Genomic DNA, 22,473 nt, shown 5'->3' on the forward strand with positions numbered 1-22,473 from the left:
TCTCATGATTTTTAAGCCAACCGCATAAGATTTTGGGCACCTGACTTGTGATTTTAGAATGCTTCGGCATCGGAAAACTGTTACTCTAAGACTCAGAAACCAGATTCTGAAACCTGAACAGCTTTGTGGGACCAGAATTGTCTTTGGTTTGTGGTACTGGATGGTGTGGGCAGCCACCCTGTCAGTGTTACTAAGATGGGGTGTAGAGACCCTATACAGCATTTGACAGAGAAAAGGTTAGAAGCCTTTCTTAACAGGTGTCTGCCCACACTGCAGGAATTGCGACAGAACCAAGCCATGCAAGAGGCTAACAGGACTGATCACAGCACTGATGATTTTCACCAACGGGAAGGTTAAAGGTGAATAAGGAAGAAGTGGGTCTCTGAGTGCTGGACACTTGTCCTGAGACTCTGAATAAGTAGAAGACTGGCCAGAGAATGTCTGTGCTTACAGATTCTGACTATGCAAGTCTTGGTTTGCTCTCTGGCTGCAGAAAGCTATTATGTGTGGAGGCCTGGTCAGTGATCATATGTTAGCCTACTCCCAGGGTAGGCTGTAGCGACCTTAGTTACATTTTGATGCTGCTTAGTTATTTCACATACAAAGTTGTTGATAAAAATAAACAGCCAGAAGAGCCCCGGTCTAGGTCATGCTTTCATTTATTCACTTCATATAAAAATCTCTTAAGAATGCATCTGAACACAATATATAATACTATAACATACATTGTGTGAAACTTTTGAAAACAATAAAATAACCACCTGGAACAATGCAGTGTTCAACAGACATACAAACCCATTGATCATGCACAACTGTGCTAGTCTCATCAACTATTTAGTCACAAGTTGGACCAAAAGCTTGAAATATATTTTACAAACTGAGATTGACACCATTAATGATGCCTAACAAGCTTTGTCAGAAGAAGCTTCACAGCACAATTATTACATCAGTTCACATTTTGTCATAGAAATTCACATTGGGTTGTTCATATACTGGAACATGACATTTAATAGTTGGCAGCATTCACAGGGGGTTTCCGTTTCAGTAGTTTAAACAGCTCGTCCTATTGACCCCACTCCCAGTCATAAGATTCAACTCTTCTTAACTCATCATGAAAATGAAACTCCTGTGAGCTAACGCCACCTGAATGCCCTTTATGGGTTCTGTATGTCTCTTACGCTATGTTCAGGTTCTTCTATTTTATGCAATACAAAAGGTTACAAGAAAAAAAGGCAACTCTTATCCAGAGTTTTCTACACAATTAACACCACCGTTGACAGGTAATGTTAATTTATATAAATTAATAACTTACAAAACATTACATTATATACAGTCAGTAATAAATACACTGTTATAAACAGTAATGGACGTGTTAGAGCTCAAGGCAGTGCAGGAGAAGGATGACGGAACTAAACCTAGGAAACATGAACTACAGGTGAGAGAAACATAAAGATCCGAGCGTGCAACTTCCACTGAGCAAAGAAACCATCAAAGGGAGAACACACATCACACACTGCCTTATTACACTTAATTGTATATGTACTGCATTGTGCTAGAAAAACAGAACTACCCTTTATCCTGTGCACAACAAAAATGAACCCCACTGAGGAAAAAATACTGTTGTACATAGCAAGCAAACAGAAAAGATGTGCAATGGCATGAAATGACTTTAAAAGCTCATCTGGAGATTTAACGAGACTATTAAAGGTGCAGCAATGCAAAATCGTGGGTACCCCTTCTGTTTAGCCTGTAAAAATGATTAACCACAATAAAGTGACAGATATTGCCCATGAGAGAAGGAAGACTATTTCTTGTAACAGGAAGAATCAAAAAAGTATCCACCAATTTTGAAACACATTGTGTAGAGTTTTATACTAAACTTTGTGTATTTAATAGGCTCTTGAAAAGACATGAAAGTGTTTACAAAAAAGGCACACAGGTCCGCAGACAGGTGGTTAGGTGGACAGGTTTTATATGTAGAGTTACTATTCAGTAGTTTCTATCAGTCTAACTGGTATAAATCCCAAAACCTTAACAGTATAAAATCTCTCAGTTCCGTGTCATTCACTTTCAACCAGCTAAGTAACAATTCAAGCCGGCTCCGGAACAACACAATGTTTTAAGATGACAAGGTTTAAACTACAATGTAAATCATCTGTTAATTTCCTGAGCAATCATTCCATACACGATCTTTAACCTTGACTCCAATCTCAAGTAGCTGAGAAGATCTTTTAGCCAATGTTAGACACAGGCCTAAGACCTAGATCGCAGGCTAGTCCTACAAGACAGCTTGCATGCTCATTAAGTGTTTAAAGTTCACCTACATACAGTACATTATGTATCAACAGGTGACATATCTTCTGTCACAATTTCTATATTCGCTTCTTCTTGTGATTCCCTGTTGCCCGGGTCAATCACACAGAGTGTCTTTGTATTGCTAAAATAGCTGATACTCTCACTCTCCTTTTCAGGTCCATCTGAATCCTCCTCTTCAAGAGTCAGTTCAAACTGGAACTTCTCCATTAAACCCTGACAGTCTCTATTCCGTTCATCAAGGGGAGGGGAGGGGCTTTGAGGTATCATACTCTGGTACCAGTTCCTATTGTCTTCTAAAGTATCCAGGATGTCTTGTGCGTCAGGCTGCACTAGGTCCGCCCAGGTCTCCCAAAGTGGATGGACGATGTAATCAATGAATCCAACCTGAGAAACAAAATATTACACAAACATTACAAATGACTGATGCATTTTTTCAGAAAATATTCAGCACCACTAAGAACCTCATTCTGAGAAGCAGCCTTTGGTTTTGTCTGCAAATAAATGCATCAGACGGGGCCCCCAAACCCAGTGTCTAAATGGCACCATTTGCACATTAGGTATCATTAATGGTGTCAATCTCAGTTTGTAAAATATATTTCTCTGCAAAATTGTACCGACAAAAATGAAAGTTGGCTTGAGGCCTTTTTTAACATCAGGCCCTGAGTGGAGGTTTAATTAAAAACAATGGTCACATGGACATTCAGAGATAAGGCTACCATTATGCCATCCCATAGTGAACACGTGATTATAAGTAGGCTTGCTGTTATCTTTCTTTGGCTGACTCCAAAAAAACAACCTGTTGTGGTGCAATACTAAGGCAAAACTCAGGCTTAGTTAATCTTCGGGAGGTAGAAGGCTTCGCTGTGGCTGCTATTTAAATGTCACCTCCCAACTGTTACTGTACAGAGGCACCTGAAGTAACAATATTGATTCTTCTTTTTTATGGCAATCGCAGTGCAATTCCCCTTGAGCATTCATTTGGCTGGCAGCTGTGAAAAAGCCGACGTTCTTAGATTGACTATCAGTCCAAATTCTGAATGTTACTGCTTTTACAGACTTCAATTTGACCTTTAATGATATCTTATTATCGCATGTAGCTTGTGTAAGATGACTTGTTTTCTCTGCTTTGCACCTTTAAATAGAGAGATGTCTCTCCTTTCTGTTGCAGAGGTAGCTGCTGTTTTTCTGTTTGCATGCAGCCTACTACAACTTTCTTTTTTCTTTCTTAAGAGTGTACAAAACCAAATGAAGGACCCACGACAAAAACAATCCCTTGTCTACAGTGGTGGTATAATATGTATGCAGGCCTCCTGTGGTACAGATGGATGTGTCATTGATGGAAATAATCACGGTCCAGGTTGGGTCTGTGAGTCCTTCAGACTATTGGCAAGCAAGCTCTGAACTGGCTCACTTTTTCATTGTCTGACAAACAGGACGTACAGGATGGAGAAAACTGAATGGCCATAAAGAGGATTGAAATTCTTCCATCTTGGCAGAATGTGTCACTTGACTCCGCGCACTGCTGGACAACATTTCTATGCAGCAGGAAAACGTCTCTCTAAGGGGCCAGACTCAACACACGGATGTTTGCTTTGGAAATCACATATGCCTCCTTCAGACACAACAGGATGTCAATAGAACCATTATAATTCAATTGTAACATACTGTTGCGGCAGCTTAAACAAAAAGGTGATGAAAACTTCCTGCAGCACATGTTTGGAGGCACTTTTAAAGTGAAAAAACTCCAGTGTTTTCGTTATTGGATAGCGGGGTTCATTGACATTATAAAAGCTCCCACTATTCATAAAGGACTAATGGTCACAAATGTTGCAACTTTTAAATGAAACAGTTAATTGTTCATCTAAACAAGCATCTCAAACAGCCAAGCAAATGATTTGCCTGTTTCTGAAAAGAATATTTACAAGATTTAAAAGGACTTTATTTAGTACATTTGAGAATTTTAAATATGTTTGTATTTGTCATTCTTTCTATTTTAGGCCCTTTTAACTTCAAAATGTAAATGCCTCTCTCTGTTGATGCATTTTTTTTCTTGTTCAAATGGTTGCCATTCTGTTCAATTCCTGATCTCCCTGCACAACCACAATCCATGTTTTAAAATCTCTCTGAAGTGAGAAGACGGAGCAGAACAACGCTTCAACACTGCCTCATGGGGCACATGGACATTTCCCTGCCAAACTGGGGTTATAGATGGTTGTTGGGCTAACAAATGAGCACAGATTTTTTTCAATGGTGACGTGAATAATTTTGAAACTACGTGGTTTAGCACAGGAGGACATTCAGAAATAATAATGATCAACTTGGTTAATTATTTGGTCCCACAAATCCTTGACAATGTCTTGTTCAAGCCAATTAAATAAGCAACTGAGGCACCACTATCTAAAGAGCAGAATGTGCTTTAGTCAACATAAGTCGTTGGGCTCAACATTGGGATGACTGGGTTAAATTCTACGGCTTGTGTTATACAGAACATACTACATGATCTAATGGTTCATTTTAGCCTTAAAATCTATAAATGAGAACAAGGGATGTGCCAATGAGTTCTCACAAAGTAAGAAATATTCCAGTGTTCAAAGGAGCCAACTCCTTTTTAAATATTTGTATTGATTTAGATAAATACTGCCCTGCCTTCCCAATCCCCTCCTCCCAGGACTTCCAACAGGCCTTTAAGATTATATCCTGAAAAACTGTGGGTTTCCACAGGTCTGACAGTCCACACTGGGTTGGCTGCTATCTACAGATCTTTCCCAAAGCATTCTGGAGTGGATCCTGACTCAGGAAGTCCCTAGACTGCAAAATGTAAAGAGACTAGCCACTAAACAGAGACTGCCAAAACTTTGCTGACTTGGCAGGATATTGACCAATTTTGGAGGGACTCATTGAGGACCAAGGAGAAGGATGTTGTGAAGGATGAGAGAAGAATAGTAGATGGGGGAATCTGAATTGCACCTTCCCAGTCAGGGGGATCAGATAGATTCCCGATTGCTTCTGGAAGTAGGAACACAAAAAGAGAAGGCTAAGGCTGCATTTGAATGTAAGGCAAAGTGAAGCAGGAAAGAGCACACTTAGAATGGTCACGTAAATCTATAAAAGCTTCAAAGATATTCAGGTATTTGGGGTTTATCAGAATCAAACTTCTGAACCTTTGGATATTTACCTATTCCACTGAAAAAAACCTGTCATTATAATTGAAAAGGCAGATGACCCTTGAGCATATTAAATGCAGCAAGAGGATGCCACGCCCTTAATAAAAATATCCAAATCAATGAAAAAACATTTGGACCAAACTCATCCCTGGTGTAACTCCATTGATGAAACCAAAGTCACACCAGGAATGAACTTGGCCCATTCAATTTAAAACTACAGACTGAAACAAATAAAATATACCCCAATGTAAAGTACCTGTGATTTCTCCACGGAGGCTGTGTGTTTGTCACACATTGGACTAATTTCCATTCCTCTCTCTCGTTCTTTGTCTCCCTGCTGGAAAAATTCCTCCATGATTCTGTCTGTCCACTGCCGATATAATTCCAGGGATTTTGTGGGATTACTCAAATCTGCACAATGTACCATATTTCGGAGAACCTGAAATTACAATAATAAGAAAACTCATAAAATCAAGTGGAATAAAAGAAGATTTCAGACCATACCTGTTTGTTTAATCAAGAACACTTTAATCACAAAAGTCTTTGATTATGCAACATCCTATGAAAAAGTAACTTCTCAAAAATTTCTTCCAAATTACACTAGAGATTAGTTGTCAGGGTCTTTTGTGGAAGCACAAAGGGCACTGTGTGCCAAATCAGCTAACTCTATGGCTATACAGGGTGCAGTTGCAGTACGCCATCACGTAGGTCTGTTCTTGAATGCAGGTGCTTCCCACCATTCATAATTTCTTCTCTAAATTGAGCCTTTTATAGCTAAATAGCCCTGCTCTATTAACTGAATAACATCCCTTATACACAAACAAAATGGATTTGATTAATTGTGGACAAAGGGATTTACAGAGAAATGGAGTGTTCTATATTTTACCGCAACTTCTGTCTCCAGATTAACAGCTTTTTAAAAAATGAATTGTGATCTTTATATTAAACCAGTGATAAGGTGGGAGGTTTTTTGGTGAGCTTGTTATTAAATGTCTGCCACCAAAGTCAAGGGAGGAATGGGGTGCTTTCCCTTTCTCTGAGAGAGTAAGCCCCTTTTCTCAATACTCTGAGACTCAGTACTGTGGGTTTTTCTATGCATTGGGATATTCTGGGGCAGATCTCTCAGATACATAATAGAACAACTTCAACAAGAGAGAGAATGAGAGAACATTGCAGTGCCTAAATCCATCCTAGGGCTTTCCTGTACCTCTTTGCTTCTCTCCATGGTATTGAACAGTAGCAATATGGGTCCTACAAGCTTTGAATGATTCCTAAAAAAGTTAGCACTGAACTTTGCAACAAATGCCAAGACTATTACCCAGAGTAAAACTATGCAGCATGGTTTCTTCAACGAGGAATAAACTTTGCAAAATGACAAAAATCTAAGGAAAATTGCAATCACATACCTGTATACGATCTGTATAGTTATCCAAAAGAAGAACTCCTGAACTTGTCACTTTCTTAGTTTCCACCATAGTCTTTAGATCTGCCAAAAGACTCATATGTTTGGACATATCTGTTGCCAACACCTTTATAAAAGAAGAAAACCTTGTGAAGTAAATGCAGCAGTCCAAAAAGGCGATTTTTCTTTTTAAGAACAGCAGTAGGGATAGCCAGAGTACAATAAGGGTAGAATTCTTACCATGTCTATCACCATTTTCCTGAGAGTCTGTCGCTGTTTCTTCGAAAGGTTCTGGAAGATATCACAGTGTTCTTCTTGCAGCAGTTTGAAACCCACAGCAAGATGGTGGTTTTCCAAGACAGATTCATCATTGTACATCAGAGCTAGTTCAGAATCTAGCAAAGAAGGGTGAAAGAAATCAGTAAGCATAATGCAGGATTTCAAACCTTCTGTTGTGCATTGAAGTCTTTAGAATCATTTAAATAAATTATTAAAAACTACGCATGCTGTGTTCTACTGGTTTTCTTTTTGTTTCATCAGAGCCAAATAGCATGTGGTATTCTAATATTAACACTCGTATACAAGTACTGTAATATACTCATTATTATTCAGTTTAATTGGTAACTAGCTTGAGCTGAGAGAAAAAAATGATCTTTTTGTCACTAACAATAGAAAGCATAAAACATGCAAAGAAACTTTCCAAAATGGAGCCATACAGTTGTCTTGGAACTAATACATGTTCCAAAGTAGACTGTGAACTACAAACACTAATCTTTGGCTCTATCATCATCCATAACAACAATAAAAATATAAAATAAAATATTATGGATTATTTAGTTGTCTCATATTAGTTATAAAAGAACTGCCCAAGTTCACACTAATGACTGGAAGACTCACTGTGAATTAGTACTAGGAAAATAAACATGATTTATGTCACAAAGAGACCACATCACAAAGTTCACTTGTTTTTTTATTTTGACAACAGTTTAATTATTGCCCAGTTTCATGGTGCGCTAGTAGTCTACTGCAGAATATTGCACAACAGTAACACAGTCTTAAGGAAGTAATTTGAGACCTTACTCTGCTATTAAATCTTTGTTGACCAAGGGAAAGAGTGAATTAGATTTGCAGATTAGTGTGGTACTACTGTATTTAAAACCAGACTTACTTGTATTAATAAGAAATTGGTTGGAGACACCAGGGTGATCCACATCATGAATTGCAGCTGCAAAAATAGCTGCAAGGATTTCCAAATCTGTGAAGACAGCCTAGGAAAAAATGAACAATATGAGCATGTGACCACAGCCTTTAAACTATAAGCTCTGAATGGTTTGCATGGAAAATTGTTAAAACTAATTGTCCTTGTTTTTAAAATTTAGCCTCCCATGAGCAAAATGTTTCTAGTCAGAAGAAAGCCCTTCAAACAGTACATGCACTTGTTACTGAAAATTATTTAAGGTATCTTTGCCCTAAGTAAACTAAGCCCTCAGAAAAAGCAGTACAGTATACTACTTTTGCAATATGAATGGATGCTGAAGCAGAATGCATCAGTTTAAGTGTTCTGCTATGTATTTTAATGATCTTAAAGTGAAATCTTGAGTCTGTGAACAAAACTCCAATAGTAGATTTTGAGGAGTTGAGAGTGGACAGAATTTCATCTACAAACCAGAAGTAAGGACAAGACATGGAACTGACGCTCTGAACCTTGTATGGCACTGGAATGCACAACCACTAGCCCACTGGTTAGCTCAAGATTACACACTTCAGTCATTCATGCCCTCTGTTGCCTTCCAGCAGTTAGGTTTCAGGGCCACCAATACTGCATATAGCTTCAATTAATTCACACAGAGGATCTATATATTGAAAGATCCATTCAGATATCCTGTTTATTGCTTTAGAATCAGGGCCGATGAGGGAGGGCGGGGGGGAGCCGGTACAAATTACCGGGGCCCGGGACCCAGCTTCCCCCCCATCTCGTTGGCCCTATTTAGCCGGTCCGCCCTTGCTGGGGGACCTGAAAAAATTCCAGGCCTGGCTTCCCCGCCCTCTCGTCGGCCCTGTTTAGATGGTCCACCCTTGCTGGGGGGCCCGAAAATTTTTTTTCACCTGGGCCCGAACCCGCTCTCGGCAGCCCTGTTTAGAATTATCCAGTCAAATTACTTCAATGCCCCAATAGAGATCACTTTGTTAAAAACAGAACAACTTACATCTAATGCAGGCGTAGAAAGAAGAACGTGTGTCGACTGGGCCACATCAGCAGCATGTAGGCTGTTATGGTAGGCCACGTCGGAATGGTAGTGGTCTTCCAAAGTCATCATGTAAGTTACAAAGGTGTCAGATGAGATTTTGAATGTCTTTAGTAGATCTCTCTCCTGTTTAATAAGTGTGAAAAGAATACATATTAAACATGCAACCAAAGGTGTCCTCATACACATATTTTAGGAGTTAACAAACCAGAAAACAATCAGAAAACATACAAGTGTTGTAAAAGAATAGCAAATGCGTGAGGAATCTCTAACCTGAAATATGGCATACATAATACAGGTGAGGGGTCTGCTGTGTGAATATCTTGCAACATTAAATATGTTAAGACCCCATTTATTTAGATCCTCCAACTCCTATAGAAAAACAAAAACAACAAAAGAAAATAGTTACAATACTTTAAAAATGCATGTGGGAGCATGTACCACACACTATCATATCTCTCAGTTTAATCAACTCCTCAGTATTTTCTGAAAGTTTAATAAGATGATAATTAATATGAAGTGGTAATTATCAAAGCACACGAAATGTAAATTAACACTGAAGATTCTATGTCAAACCACTATTAAGTGGAGAACACATTGCATTGAGTCATAAGGGAATTATTTTCGGTGCTGTCTCATGTAGCTGCAGGAAACTCTGGCAAGAAGACAATGGCAAAGTATCCAATGGAAGACATGGCTGAGCTATGTTCACCAATGCCTAAGACTTTACAGTTCAGAACTACTTAGTCACACCCTCCTCCTTCTGATCTTTTAAACTATTCTGATTAAATTTCAAAGGCCTCTACATACCTAAAAATATGCTCTAGGGGCCTGATTCAACTCCCATTGAAAACGTTAATTAAGACTTACAATACTCTTGTCAGGTAGGTAATATTTATTCCCATTTTACAAAAGAGGCTGTCAGATTAGGATAAGTGACTTGGTCTACTAGTTCCAACAGACGAGAACAGAACCCAGGAGACCTGGCTCCCATTTTAATGCTAAAGCTAGTAGATAGCACCATCTTTTTCCTCTTTCCAGCTTCAATGAAGATTTAGAAAGATATAACTTCAAGGATGTTTTTGTACAAGAATCATACACACCTTGGCCAGATGGTCTTCCTTTTCTGTTTTCACACCAAACCGCGAAATGCTGGTATTGTTTAAGCTTGAACTGTGCATTAATTTTTTCACTCCACTGATCTGTGTCATGAGCTGCTGTTTTTTCTTCTTCTCTCTGTCTTTCTGTGTGGGAGAGGGAATCTCCACATCATTTTGTTTGTCTGCGAAAGAAAAACAGTGAAATGATTCAACTACACGGAATCAGGACACAGCAAACTCTCACTTTAAAATCAACCATTTGGAGACGCTCCATTAAGTTTTAATTTTATACACATGATAATTTTAGAACCTTGCAACCTACTTTAAACAATCACTCCTGAATATTTAAAGTATTTTAATAAACCATTAAAAATCACATTGAATTTAAAATACTACATTCAAGCAAACAATGATTATTGTAAATTAAGACGTTATTACTCATTACCAGTGTCTTTAATATAGTAATCATTAATCATGAAAGGCTCATACCCTCAGGTCTAAATCCACTAGTAACAAAAATGCTGGTCTAAGATCTTATGCTGGTGTAAAAGATGTTAGTGATCTTAGGAAGAGGAGGTCAAATTCACTGTTGGTGTAACTATACTAGTATCAGGGTAGTTACATCAGAAGAGAATTTGGCCCCCGATGAGTATAGCCGGCTATCAGAAACAGCTGACTCTCTCCTCTTGTGAGTGGAGCTGCCACTGAATGTGAAAGAAGGATGTGTCCAGGGTAGTCGAAATCTAGGCTGATTTAGTGGTTCCACCTAACACAGATTCACCCCGGAGGCCTGGTGTATTTTAAAGATGGCCCCTCCTGGTCTAAACCTCATGCAGGACAGCAACATAACCATTGTCTGCCCTCCACTGTAATGGATCTTCCCTTTGGGCTTTGCTGGGGCATGATACACCATGCAGTTATCCTTTATGCCTGCTAACACCAACTTTGCTTAATTTGTGCAATAGTCTATTAGTGTTTGTATAATATAATGTCCACCCTTTAGATTAATTCCAATCATTAAAAGTGAACAAAGTGTCCTACAGTACACTGAACTAATTTATGTCCTTGGATTTGTGTAGAGCTACACCTCTACCCCGATATAACGCGACCCGATATAACATGAATTCGGATATAACATGGTAAAGCAGCGCCCTGGGGGGGCGGGGCTGCACACTCCGGTGGATCAAAGCAAGTTCGATATAATGCAGTTTCACCTATAACGCAGTAAGTAAGGACAGCGTTATATCAGGGTAGAGGTGTATTATTGACTTCAACGGGAGTTAAGCACACATAACTGGGGAGAGAATTTGGCCTGCTGTGATTTGTTTTAATAAATAAATCTATTTACATAATTAGTTATCGCCTTTCATTTAATGGAACACAAATAATTTATTTATTGGATTAAAATGAAGAAAGAATGGCACACGACTTTTGTAGGGCGCAGTTTTCGTGCACTTGTGAAATAATCCCCTTGCACTTTTGCAGATCTGATCATCTCTAAAGGAACTAGGGCATTAGCTGTGTTTTCCTTTGCTTAATTAAAGATCTGTGTAATAAGAACTACTATTGTGTCTGCAACATTGCAATTAAGAAGAAAGACATTATTCACAATGACTGTCGATTTGGCATCAATGGGTGTTTCCCTTGCGAGTAGGCACTGGACCAACAGAAGTATTTTCTATATACAATCTCCTTAGCAATGTTGAGTGCTAAAGCAGGACAAAATGAAGCTCCTAAACAAAAACCTTGTTACTTGATAAAATAACTAAACTCATTAATTATGTGAATTTTTTGAGAAAAATCCTTCTAACAGGTCGAGCTTGCTGATACAGAATAGTGATGGAGATCAAGAAACAATAAAAATTAAAACCTGTACTTAACAGTAAAAGGTTTTAAGGTTAGTGATCTAGCTACAGTTAGGCTGACCAGACAGCAAATGTGAAAAATCAGGATGGGGGGAGGGAGGGGGTAATAGGAGCCTGTATAAGAAAAAGACCCAAAAATCAGGACTGTCCCTATAAAATCAGGACATATGGTCACCCTAGCTACAGTATACTCATGTTGCTAAGTGGCCACCACAAAATATTACTTCTTATGAAAATACTCTACTTGAGTTTAAGAATGTATATTTTTTACCTTGATTTAGAGTACTGGAGTACCTGCCATTTAACAGGCAGGTATTGTAAGTAGTTCATTGATTTTAAAATATAAAAAAGGTGCAGACAGATATTCTGTACCTTCAACACCACATATTACGGTTTCTAAAGACTGTTATAATTCCCATTCCCACCGAGTTTTTATTGTTTTCTATCAGTCCTACTTGTGGTCCCCTTTAAACCATCCAGAACATGTGATCACCTGAGAAAGTGACTGTCATCTCCTCTATGATTTTATGGTCAGCCATCAAAGGTTTAGCAATTTGTTCCACAAAGTGTCTGTTCCATGTGTTTTTAAAGGCAGTCTATGAGTATATATTGCTAGTAAAATTAGCTACTACTCAAAACCTGTAAAATATGCTGCAGGAGAAGTCCAAGTATCTGAAATGAGAATCACTTCTCTAGAAAGCAAATACAAAATCAGGGTCTGGTCCTGCAGCTCTCTCACGTGAGTATTCCAACGGTGCAGGGTTGGGCCCTTAATGTTTATTGTATGAAAGCCTGTCATTAGCTGCTATCACTAATCCTATAATTACCACTCACAAAAAAGAACCACTCTCATTTGGGATTGGATTCATACTGAAGTTGAAAATAAATTACTTTAAAAAATCACATTCTATAGTGTAGGTCTATATTTAGAACTTCTGCAGCATACAAAACGGCACAGAAACAGATGGTGCCGTTCCATGAGGCTATAATTCTCTGATGAGATGAGATGAGAAAGAAAGGGAGCAGCTATACAGTTTGTCACTGCAGAGGATGGCATATAGTGAAAAACCATTTTTTGGTTGTTGTAAATCCATCTAGATAGGGGCAAGATAGGGGTAAGAATACTCTCCCCCCCTCCACTCCCCAGTTTGGTCATTGATATGGATCCAAAACCTGCTGCCCTTACCCTGGCAGAATGCCCATTGACTAAATAAGGGCTTCAGGATTGGACCATCAGTGGCAAATTTGACCCAAAGAAAGACACAGTGAGTGGGGCATCTCTACACTCCCCGGAGGACTTACTCTACAGCACTTAGTGAAGTTGCACCTGTTTGAGCCAATAGTGAATTTGGCCCTCTGACTAATCAAGGCTATGATATATCATGCACCTTATTCATACCATGAGCTGTTCATAGCTGTATGTATGTGTTCCTTTGCGCATTCTGAGCATTACAAAACCATTCCCCTGTTTAATTTAGGGAAGTGAAGAAGCAGTGTTTTCTTGTTTTGGGAGACACAAACAAGCAACCCCCATCCTAGAAGTACTGTTCATCTAGAAATCTAAGGGCACACCTAGGTCCCTTTTTTTGGGCAGACATTAACAAGCAATCCCCATCCTAGAAGTACGGTTCATCTAGAAATCTAAGGACACACCTAATTTATTAATTTAAAAATTAAAAAGCTTTGTTTATTATTTTTAAAATGAACAATCAAGTTCTAATTCGTCCCAATACGGAGGGCATGCACACATGGCCCTCTGCACCACATATGCCACTGACGCAGGGCTTAAGTGGTTTGGTGGCCCCTACATTCCCTTGTGGACCGGAGTGAATATCACCATTATAGAATAAGTAGCAAGACATCTTCTGGAATTGTGTTCCATGGGAATATCTGTGTTCTCTCCTAGTGACACACAGTATGCAGTAAGATCCTCACTTGCAAAAAATCCATCAGGAAGATCTGTAAATACCACTGATGAAAATGAGCCCACTATAATGCAGCACGTTGCATGCTCTCCAGCTTCAGAAGTAGATTGTTGGATTTCAGGTAGCTAGTCCTGCTTTACTTTTGGCACTATTTAATATTCTGGGTGTCCTGATGAGGCTTCTTTTTAAAACAGAGCCAACAGATTTCCATAAGGTAGCTACAAACAATTATACTGATTATTAATAATGATGTGCTATGTCCAAAATAATGCCGTATCTTGATCCAAGTGTAAGCATTTAACTGACATAGGGAATTGTTTTACAATATCTGGCCAGGAATATTTGTATGTGTCAGATCGTTTCTTCTCTTTGGGTGAAATTCATCCCAATACAGAGGTTCCATATAAGGTCTAATGCACCACTTAGTGTTAAGGGCTTAAGTGGGACTTAAGTGTTGCATCGGTATTTTGCTGAACTTCTGCTCTTTAAGAATATTTACAAATTCTAAAACTGAATGTGAAGCATTTACAGCAAATTACTTGTTGTGTAACAAATATAATGCAATCACATAGGGCCCAACCCTTTAAACACCTTATTCATGTCCATAACCCCAACAGTTCCAACAGAACTACAAATATGAGTAAGGTTATTCTTGGGTGTAAACATTTTCAGGATCAGTCCCAGAATTAGCAGTGGTAAATTCATAAATACATACAAAGTGGCATAGAAAATGACTAAGACAAAGCTGTTTACTGTCTGAGAGGGCAATCATGTAATTATATGACAAAAGACGTGCAAAGAAGGGAAGTATTCAGCAGTATGTGTGTGACCTTGTCCTTTACATAAGGTCAAAAGAAAATTATGCATAATACTGCTAACAGTCGGTTCATGAAATCTTTTTGAAAACAGAAACATTTTGTTAGATTTAGAGGAAATTATTTATTTTGAGAAAATACTTATCCAAAAATTGTTCTATTGTCCCCCATTATATATTTGAAATCCAGGCCACTTACCCAAAAAGAAAACATTTCAGCAATGTTTTGTACAGGGTAACTATTTTAAAGAATGGACACAAGTACAGGCTAGTGGCTAATTTATTTTCCATAAAATCCTATTCCTGTGGGATATGAAAGGTTGGTGTGAAATGTCTTACCCAGGAAAGTGTTTGAAATGTATTCAGACACTTGGTTCCCGGATCGGCTCATCTCTGAGAGGTGTGTCAGCTCCCGGTTTAGCATTCTCTTGAACTGTTGAAATAAAATAAATAAATAAATAAAAAGCTCACATCATTCTGAATGCTGTTCTACATTAATTTAACTATAACTTTATTACATGCAAATCCATAAACGAGATATTGAAAAATAAACTGTGTAGATGTTTAGAACACAGTCAGCATCGTATGGTTGAATTTAGATAATATTCAGCACTGTCGGAATTGGCAGTTTCCTACTGTCATATTAAACTGACAATAACGAATTTCTAACAGAATGTGCACATCAGGTTTTGCTGATGAAGGAGAAGACTATGTTTTATGCAATTTCTCTCAAAAATTGAAGTTCTCTACTGATTTTCAATTCCACATTTTAAATATATATTTGCTCTGTTTTGCTATATATTTGCAAAATAAAGGCAATTGCCCACATTAGGAATGCATGACAGAGGAAAAATATATTGTAAATCTAAAGAAGAAAACATATATGCTTGGATATAGTACATTACAATGCAGGATTACAGACATGTTTTCATCCTAATATGCACAAAATGATATTCCTAATTTTCAAGTTAAACTATCTTTATAGCAATATTATTCTGTCCTCTGAAGTGAATTATCAAAAGGAAAAAAAAACGCTTTACATGTATGTATGTTGCATTTACAATATGTACAGGGATGTTATCTCTTACTATACAGTATATATAAATAACTTAAATAGCATATGCTTTATGTATTTTATATCCTAGATTTGTAATATATAACACAGTCACTTATAAATTGTCTTCTTAACCCACCTTGATGTAACCCCAAGATACAGATAACAAATAGTTTGCTTCAGGCATTTTGGAAAACTCCACAACAGAATCAACAAATCCCTTATGAAGAATTCACAGGTCAGGTAGAGGAATTCCACAAGAACAAGAATGTCCCAGTTTTCCAGTCAATAAAAAGCTTAATATTCATAAAAGCCAAAAGATTTGAAAAAACCTGGGTTTTGCTAATCCAAGCCAAAGCCAAGCTTTGCATTCGATCTTTGCAGAAGAGCTGTATGTGGGTTTATTTGCTGGCAGAACAGAATAATGAAATCAGGGATTGCACGAAGAAGCAAGAACTAATCCAAATGCATTCAGCTAGATGGCTTGAAGCACTTATGAATTATGAATAGTCCTGACTGCTTAGCCGGCTGAAGGGGGTTCCCACTCCAGATTAGTCTGGCTCAGCTGCGCTATGCGGGGAAGAAATGATGGTTGTTTTTTGAGGGGTTTGCCAGCTATAGCAATACAGCCATGTTTTTCAAAAGGAAGATTAAAATGGAGGAAGCCCTGTGCATATTTAAATAAGTCAGAAGTAGGCAGCAGCCTCCTCATCTCAATCTCTGCATATGTTTTAAAACCCTCATCATTTCAGAGACAGATGATTTTCAGTGCAAATGTTCACACAGAGATTTTTTAAAACAGGATTGCTAACTCCTTCCCTAGTAACCCTAATTTTGATTTACATTTCAGATCTCTAGCAAGATAAAGGGAACAGGGAATGTTTTCAGATGATAAATTATCATATCTATACATTTTACCTCTGTTACAACCATAGATCTTAACCCTATAATATGTGTCTACAAAGCACAATTTAAAATTTCAATCAATTGCTTTGAATTGCTACATGAATGCTTTCACAATACCATTTTATAGATTTCATCAGAATTTTCATTGACATTTAAGGTTGCAATGCAATTAATTTATTAGAAAACAATCTGTTCCGTCAGTGAGAAATCATAGGAAAACCACTATTTACTGTGTATGTGATGTAGATCAGAGTAAGAAATCACGAGTGACTATAAATATTCATACTGCTTTAGGATTTTATTGCTGTCTATTGTCTGTATGACATCACACATCATCCAGACAGGATTCCTAAAATACAAGTGAAATTTTAGGTTTGAAATGATTTCTGTTCTCTGACTGCTTTGAATAAGTGTTATCAGTGCTGACTGGGATGATGTCATATGACTTTCTCTGTGTGTGTTAGGGGACATACATAGAGGGGAAGCCTACTGCTGTAATGTAACCCTGTGCCCCCACCAATATACAAGCGCTCAAGTACAGCGAGGAAAAAGAATATCACAGTAACATGGCAACAGTACCACATGATGATCTCCTTCCTTTACTGTGAGGCTTCCCGTCCGACTGTAATCAAGCAACAATAATAGCCTTGCTGCAAGAATTCTAGCACTGTTTGAGAATTCTAACACTGCTTTAAGGAAAACGAAAGCTAGTTTCTAAAAGCTTTTAAAACACTGGCTTTAAAAAGAGAACCATGAGCAATTATACTATTTTGTGTGACATTTACAAGCCCAAAGAATCACAATAACTGATTTTCCAGGTAACTGTTTTCAAACATCCACCTCTTGACTGCTAGACTGTGTTTTTGGTGAACACCACATTAAATAAGAATTTCCAACTGCTTGAAATGGCAATATTTAAGTCCCTGATGGATTTAGTGAAATATAAAGTATTGTTCATTCATCACACGGAAATATACTTAAATAAACTTAATTACGTTGTCATAATATGCCTATTTTCAGGGTACTACTCAGCAGAACTATCAAGTAGCATACACAGGGAGGTCTTGCAATAGGTTTTGGTCCCCTGCTGGCCTATCCCACTGAAACTGTGGTAATAAAAAAACAAAACATTTTTGTATGAAGTGTTATTCTAGCCATGTCAGTCCCAAGATATTAGAGAGGCAAGGTGGGTGAGGTAATATCTTTTACTGGACCAACTTCTGTTGGTGAAAGAGACAACCTTGTGAGCTTACACACAGCTCTGACCTGAAGAAGAGCTCTGCGTAAAGCTTCTCTCTCTCACCAACAGAAGTTGGTCCAGTAAAAAACATTTTTTGAGCAGTTATGCAAAGGCCTCTTGTGGAAAGTCCACAGAGTGGAGACTCCATTTTAATCAGGGCAGTCTACCCAATGCTGCCAAACCAGGAGCCACAAGAGGCCTCTAGGTCACCGAAGCCCCACCCAGGCTGAAATGCCATGAGGTATGGAAGGGAGAATGAACAGCTTCGGGCTGCTGACAGAGCTCACTAGGGGTAGTTGTGGAATCAGGATGTCTCCCATGTTTATCGCAACTCTGCCTGGCACACATCACAGGTTCCCCTCTTTCTCTTTTAATACAGGAAACTTCCATCTATTATTCCACTAACTCCCTGTACTTCCTGCACACACACATACAAAGTCTGCACACCAAAGCTTGGGCTTTGCACCCACCCATAGGTCAGAACCTGCTCACAAAGCTTCTCTTCATCCCTTGCACACAATCGTTTGGAACAGGGGTTATTTAACACTTGAGCAAATGAAAGTGTGAAATATATTTTTAATATGTTTCAGTTACTCAAGTCCAAAAGCTGAGTAACTGGTGCCACCTCCCTTTTACCAAGTAATGCCAGCATGGCAGAAGTTTAGGCATTATTTGATTGGACTCCTTACCCTCACCATCTGTGATGCTTTATCTCTAGACAATCTGTCCACTTGTACCAATGTGTTCTCCAGACAGTAATGGGTTAGTTCATAAAATGTTCAACCACTTTAACTACTGAAGGTCAGATGAGTCCTCTATATTTGGTTTAGACAGACAACCATTCGTGCAAATGTCCAAATCCTATTCCCTGTGGCGAATGAACAGCACCAAGGAACCCACTAATCAGAGTATAGCAAGAATCATCCACAATTGTGTGGGCTAGAAGTGAAAGTAAAAGCACTGAAGATAGATCAGCTAACTGGCTACCACCCACAGCCAGCTTATGGAGAGAAGAAACAGATCAACACCCGCAGAGCACAGTGTCTGAAAATGCCTGTTAGCAAGAAACATGTATTTTTCACTTTAAAAGTGACTGGAGGCAGGGATATTGTCACATGGCTTTAGGCAACTTTATGTGGTGTGTCAGTGTCACCGGTCTTTGGCACATGATTGGTTCACTCAGGAATATGTCATAAGATCCCGGCAAGGGGGAGGTGTGAATGATGCTTGATGTGAAGGTCAGGAATCCCAGAGCTGTGGGCATGTTGGGGAATTACTTTCAATTACTAAATCTCCTTTAAGATTCATGTCAGCTGAGAGAGGTTAAAAGTCTCTTGATCCAAAATCAAGGAACTATCAAGCCAAAACTTGTTTTTTTTTATAATTATAAACAAAAAAGTAAGGAATTAATGCACACTCACCTATCTGTGTAATCACAATGAAAAGTAAAGCTTTCATAAAAGAGGAGATGAGTTCTAGCTCAGTGCTTGAAAACTACACATTGGCCATAATCCAGCAAAGCATTTCAGCACATGCTTAACTTTAAGCATGGAAGTAGTCCCATAGACTTCAAGCGTCAAGTTAAGCATTTTTTGAAGGATTTTACTGGACCAGGGCCTTTATCTATACAAAAGAACCACCACAATCAGGTGATTGTAAAAATGATTTTCAAACAAAGTTGTGTCAACAGGATTTTATAATATTTTGTACATATACAGAATCGTGCATTTCAGCTGAGGAGCTTAAAGCACTATGCAAACATTAAAAAATGTTATCTGGCAGCACTGCTACCATAATGTAGAAAAGTACCAGGTATTATTATCCCCATTTTACAGATGGGAACTGAGGCACAAAATGATGAAATGACTTGCCCAAGGTCACACAGGATATTTATAGTAGAGAAGGGATAAAACCCAAATCTTTTGACTCTCATCTCTGAACTTTAACAAAACCATGCCTTTCCTCTGTTCACTCAGCTTTAAGTAAACAAATTCCACCCTCTTCTTCAGGCTTATCATCAGCAACCTTTACATGACTGGTGAGCGGTACTGTAACACTGCTAAAAACATTACCATGATCAACTCCAGCCATGACAATTATCATCCTCGTTACGTAGAGGGGATTACTCATGCACTTTTAATGGTATTCTATATTCATTGCAATATACTGTCTGAACACGGCTGGAATATGAATTTATTCATAAATTTCCTCAATAATGTGACATAGTTAAAAATGTACAGCCCGGTGAGGCATGAGGAGGACATTCAATAACACTTAGAAGCAATTACTACTGTTCGTTTTATGGGACTCTAGATTTTTCTTTGAGTTTCACTTGATAGCAAATGTTCCAGAGAGATTCTATCTATTCTATGGTATGCCATTTGTGTGCAGTACCAGTAGGGAGAATGAATGTTGCTCCCTCTGCACAGATCAATGAATGATGTTATGTTAAAATCTCTGCAGTGGCTTCTCAGCTAAACCAATATGACAGCAAAGGGTAAACCAACAAGCAATGAGAAAATGCCAATGGGTTTGTGTACTGCATGTTTTGTACAGCATATTACACATTTCAAAGAACTAGTGAATGAATTTAGAGTTAATGCTGCATCCCTGTAATCAATAATAATAATACTTTGCATTTATAAAGTACCTTTCATCTGATCATCTCAATATATTTTACAGAGAAAGGCATTATTATCATCCCCATTTTACAGATGGGAACTGGGCCACGGAGAGGTGAAGTGACTTGGTCACACAGGGAGTCAATGGCAGAGTCAGGAATAAAACTTGGGTCTCCCTTTTCCATATCCCATGCCCTGATCAGCAATTCAAGCGTAGAGTTTTAAAAAGGAATACACATTATTTTAATAGAAGTAAAATAATGAAGAAAAGCCTACCGACCCCAAACAAACATAAAGAATGCCTGATCTTCTGAACAACAAACAGTATTCTGAAAACATCTGGGCAGTGGTGAGAAAAAGCAATCAGGTTGTGTGGAGTTTTCCTGTAATGACTAGAAAAGTAATTTCAACCAAATTAGCTCAGCCAGACACTGAATCATTCCTTGACTGATACTGGAACCACTTTTGAAGTGGTTTGCTGCATAGACTGAATCACAGAATACCAGGGTTGGAAGGGACCCCAGAAGGTCATCTAGTCCAACCCACTGCTCAAAGCAGGACCAATCCCCAGACAGATTTTTGCCCCAGATCCCTAAATGGCCCCCTCAAGGACTGAATTCACAACCCTGGGTTTAGCATGCCAATATGCAAACCACTGAGCTATCCTCCCCCCCTTGGAGCCCCATTTTCTTATCAGAGTCTCTCTCTTTTTTTTTTGGTTCGTGATTCCTTTCATTATAATTCATTTAATACTCTCAGATGTTATTTTCCCAGATAGTGAAACATCTTTAGTTTTACTTTATCTAAGATGCAAATCTTTGCTTCATTCCTAGCCCTGTTAATGCTGACATATTGCTTCTATGATAGGTGTGTGGTTTCCTTTCCTCTAAGGACAAGTTGGAAACTGCCCTAGGCAAATCTTTATGCAAGTGTACCAGGCCAAAAGCCCAAGGGGCGCCGGCTCTGGAAAGGCTGTGTAAGGGAACTTCACTTCATCACCCCCACGAGGGGAGTAGCTACCCATGCTGGGAGTGCGGCTACCAGCGCTGGTGCACTGTCTACACTGCCACTTTACAGCACTGAAACGTACAGCGCTCGGGGGGGTGTTTTTTCACACCCTTGAGCGAGAAAGTTTCAGTGCTGTAAAGTGGCAGTGTAGACAAGGCTGTAGTGTTCCAGCTCACAGGCTGCAGTAATGAGCCAGGTGCATGGGGGGGGACACAGGGCCAGATCCTCAGCTGGTGTAAATCAGCATAGCTCCTTTTTAGTCAATGAAGCTACACCAATTTGCTTCAAGCTACAATCTGGCCCAGTGGATGAAAAACTAAAAACATTTACAGACATTAAAGGCAAGTACAGGAGAAAAGAACTGCTATGATATTGTAATGCCTTTGCTTGGAATGTGTATACAGAAATGGGTGCTCCCCACCCTTTGTCTTAATGAAACAATTTAGTTGCATACCTCCGGTGTCTAAAAATGTTTATAAACTGCATTGCCGTCGTGACCCAGCCTTCTGACACAAATACCATCTTATATTTTATTCTTCACTTTGCCACTGTTTCTTAGAAGTCCTCAGAACAAAAGGTAGGAGAGAATTCTTACCTACAAGGATACCATTAGTGTTTGTATGGTTTCCCCTCATTTCCTCTCATCCCCCCACCACCCGGCCGATAAATGCAACAGGGCCAAGTCATGATCAACTTAATCGTGCTTCTAACCCAGGGGTCAGCAACCTTTCAGAAGTGGTGTGCCAAGTCTTCATTTATTCACTCTAATTTAAGGTTTCGTTTGCCAGTAATACATTTTAACGTTTTTAGAA

At 38.7% G+C, this 22,473-nt stretch overlaps 1 protein-coding gene across 4 annotated transcripts in view; it reads right to left on the reverse strand.

Annotated features, from left to right (window-relative positions):
- Positions 1-641: 641 nt before the first annotated feature.
- PDE4B (phosphodiesterase 4B) overlaps positions 642-22,473 on the reverse strand; it is a 398,316-nt gene continuing 376,484 nt past the window's right edge. For 3 of the 4 annotated variants that reach the window (XM_034778444.1, XM_034778445.1, XM_034778447.1), the window contains 9 exons: positions 15,172-15,265; positions 10,232-10,410; positions 9,402-9,500; positions 9,090-9,254; positions 8,051-8,150; positions 7,123-7,277; positions 6,887-7,009; positions 5,737-5,919; positions 642-2,700 (listed from right to left, as the gene is read on the reverse strand). In XM_034778444.1, coding sequence (XP_034634335.1) covers positions 2,335-2,700; positions 5,737-5,919; positions 6,887-7,009; positions 7,123-7,277; positions 8,051-8,150; positions 9,090-9,254; positions 9,402-9,500; positions 10,232-10,410; positions 15,172-15,265 — 1,464 coding nt within the window. In that variant the 3' untranslated portion in view covers positions 642-2,334. Of the gene's footprint in view, positions 2,701-5,736; positions 5,920-6,886; positions 7,010-7,122; positions 7,278-8,050; positions 8,151-9,089; positions 9,255-9,401; positions 9,501-10,231; positions 10,411-15,171; positions 15,266-16,025; positions 16,545-22,473 lie in introns of those variants that run through there. The other variant, XM_034778448.1, reaches the window with a different exon arrangement.

The sequence above is a fragment of the Trachemys scripta genome, chromosome 8, assembly GCF_013100865.1.
Source record: "Trachemys scripta elegans isolate TJP31775 chromosome 8, CAS_Tse_1.0, whole genome shotgun sequence".
In the NCBI taxonomy this organism is placed as follows: Eukaryota; Metazoa; Chordata; order Testudines; family Emydidae; genus Trachemys; species Trachemys scripta.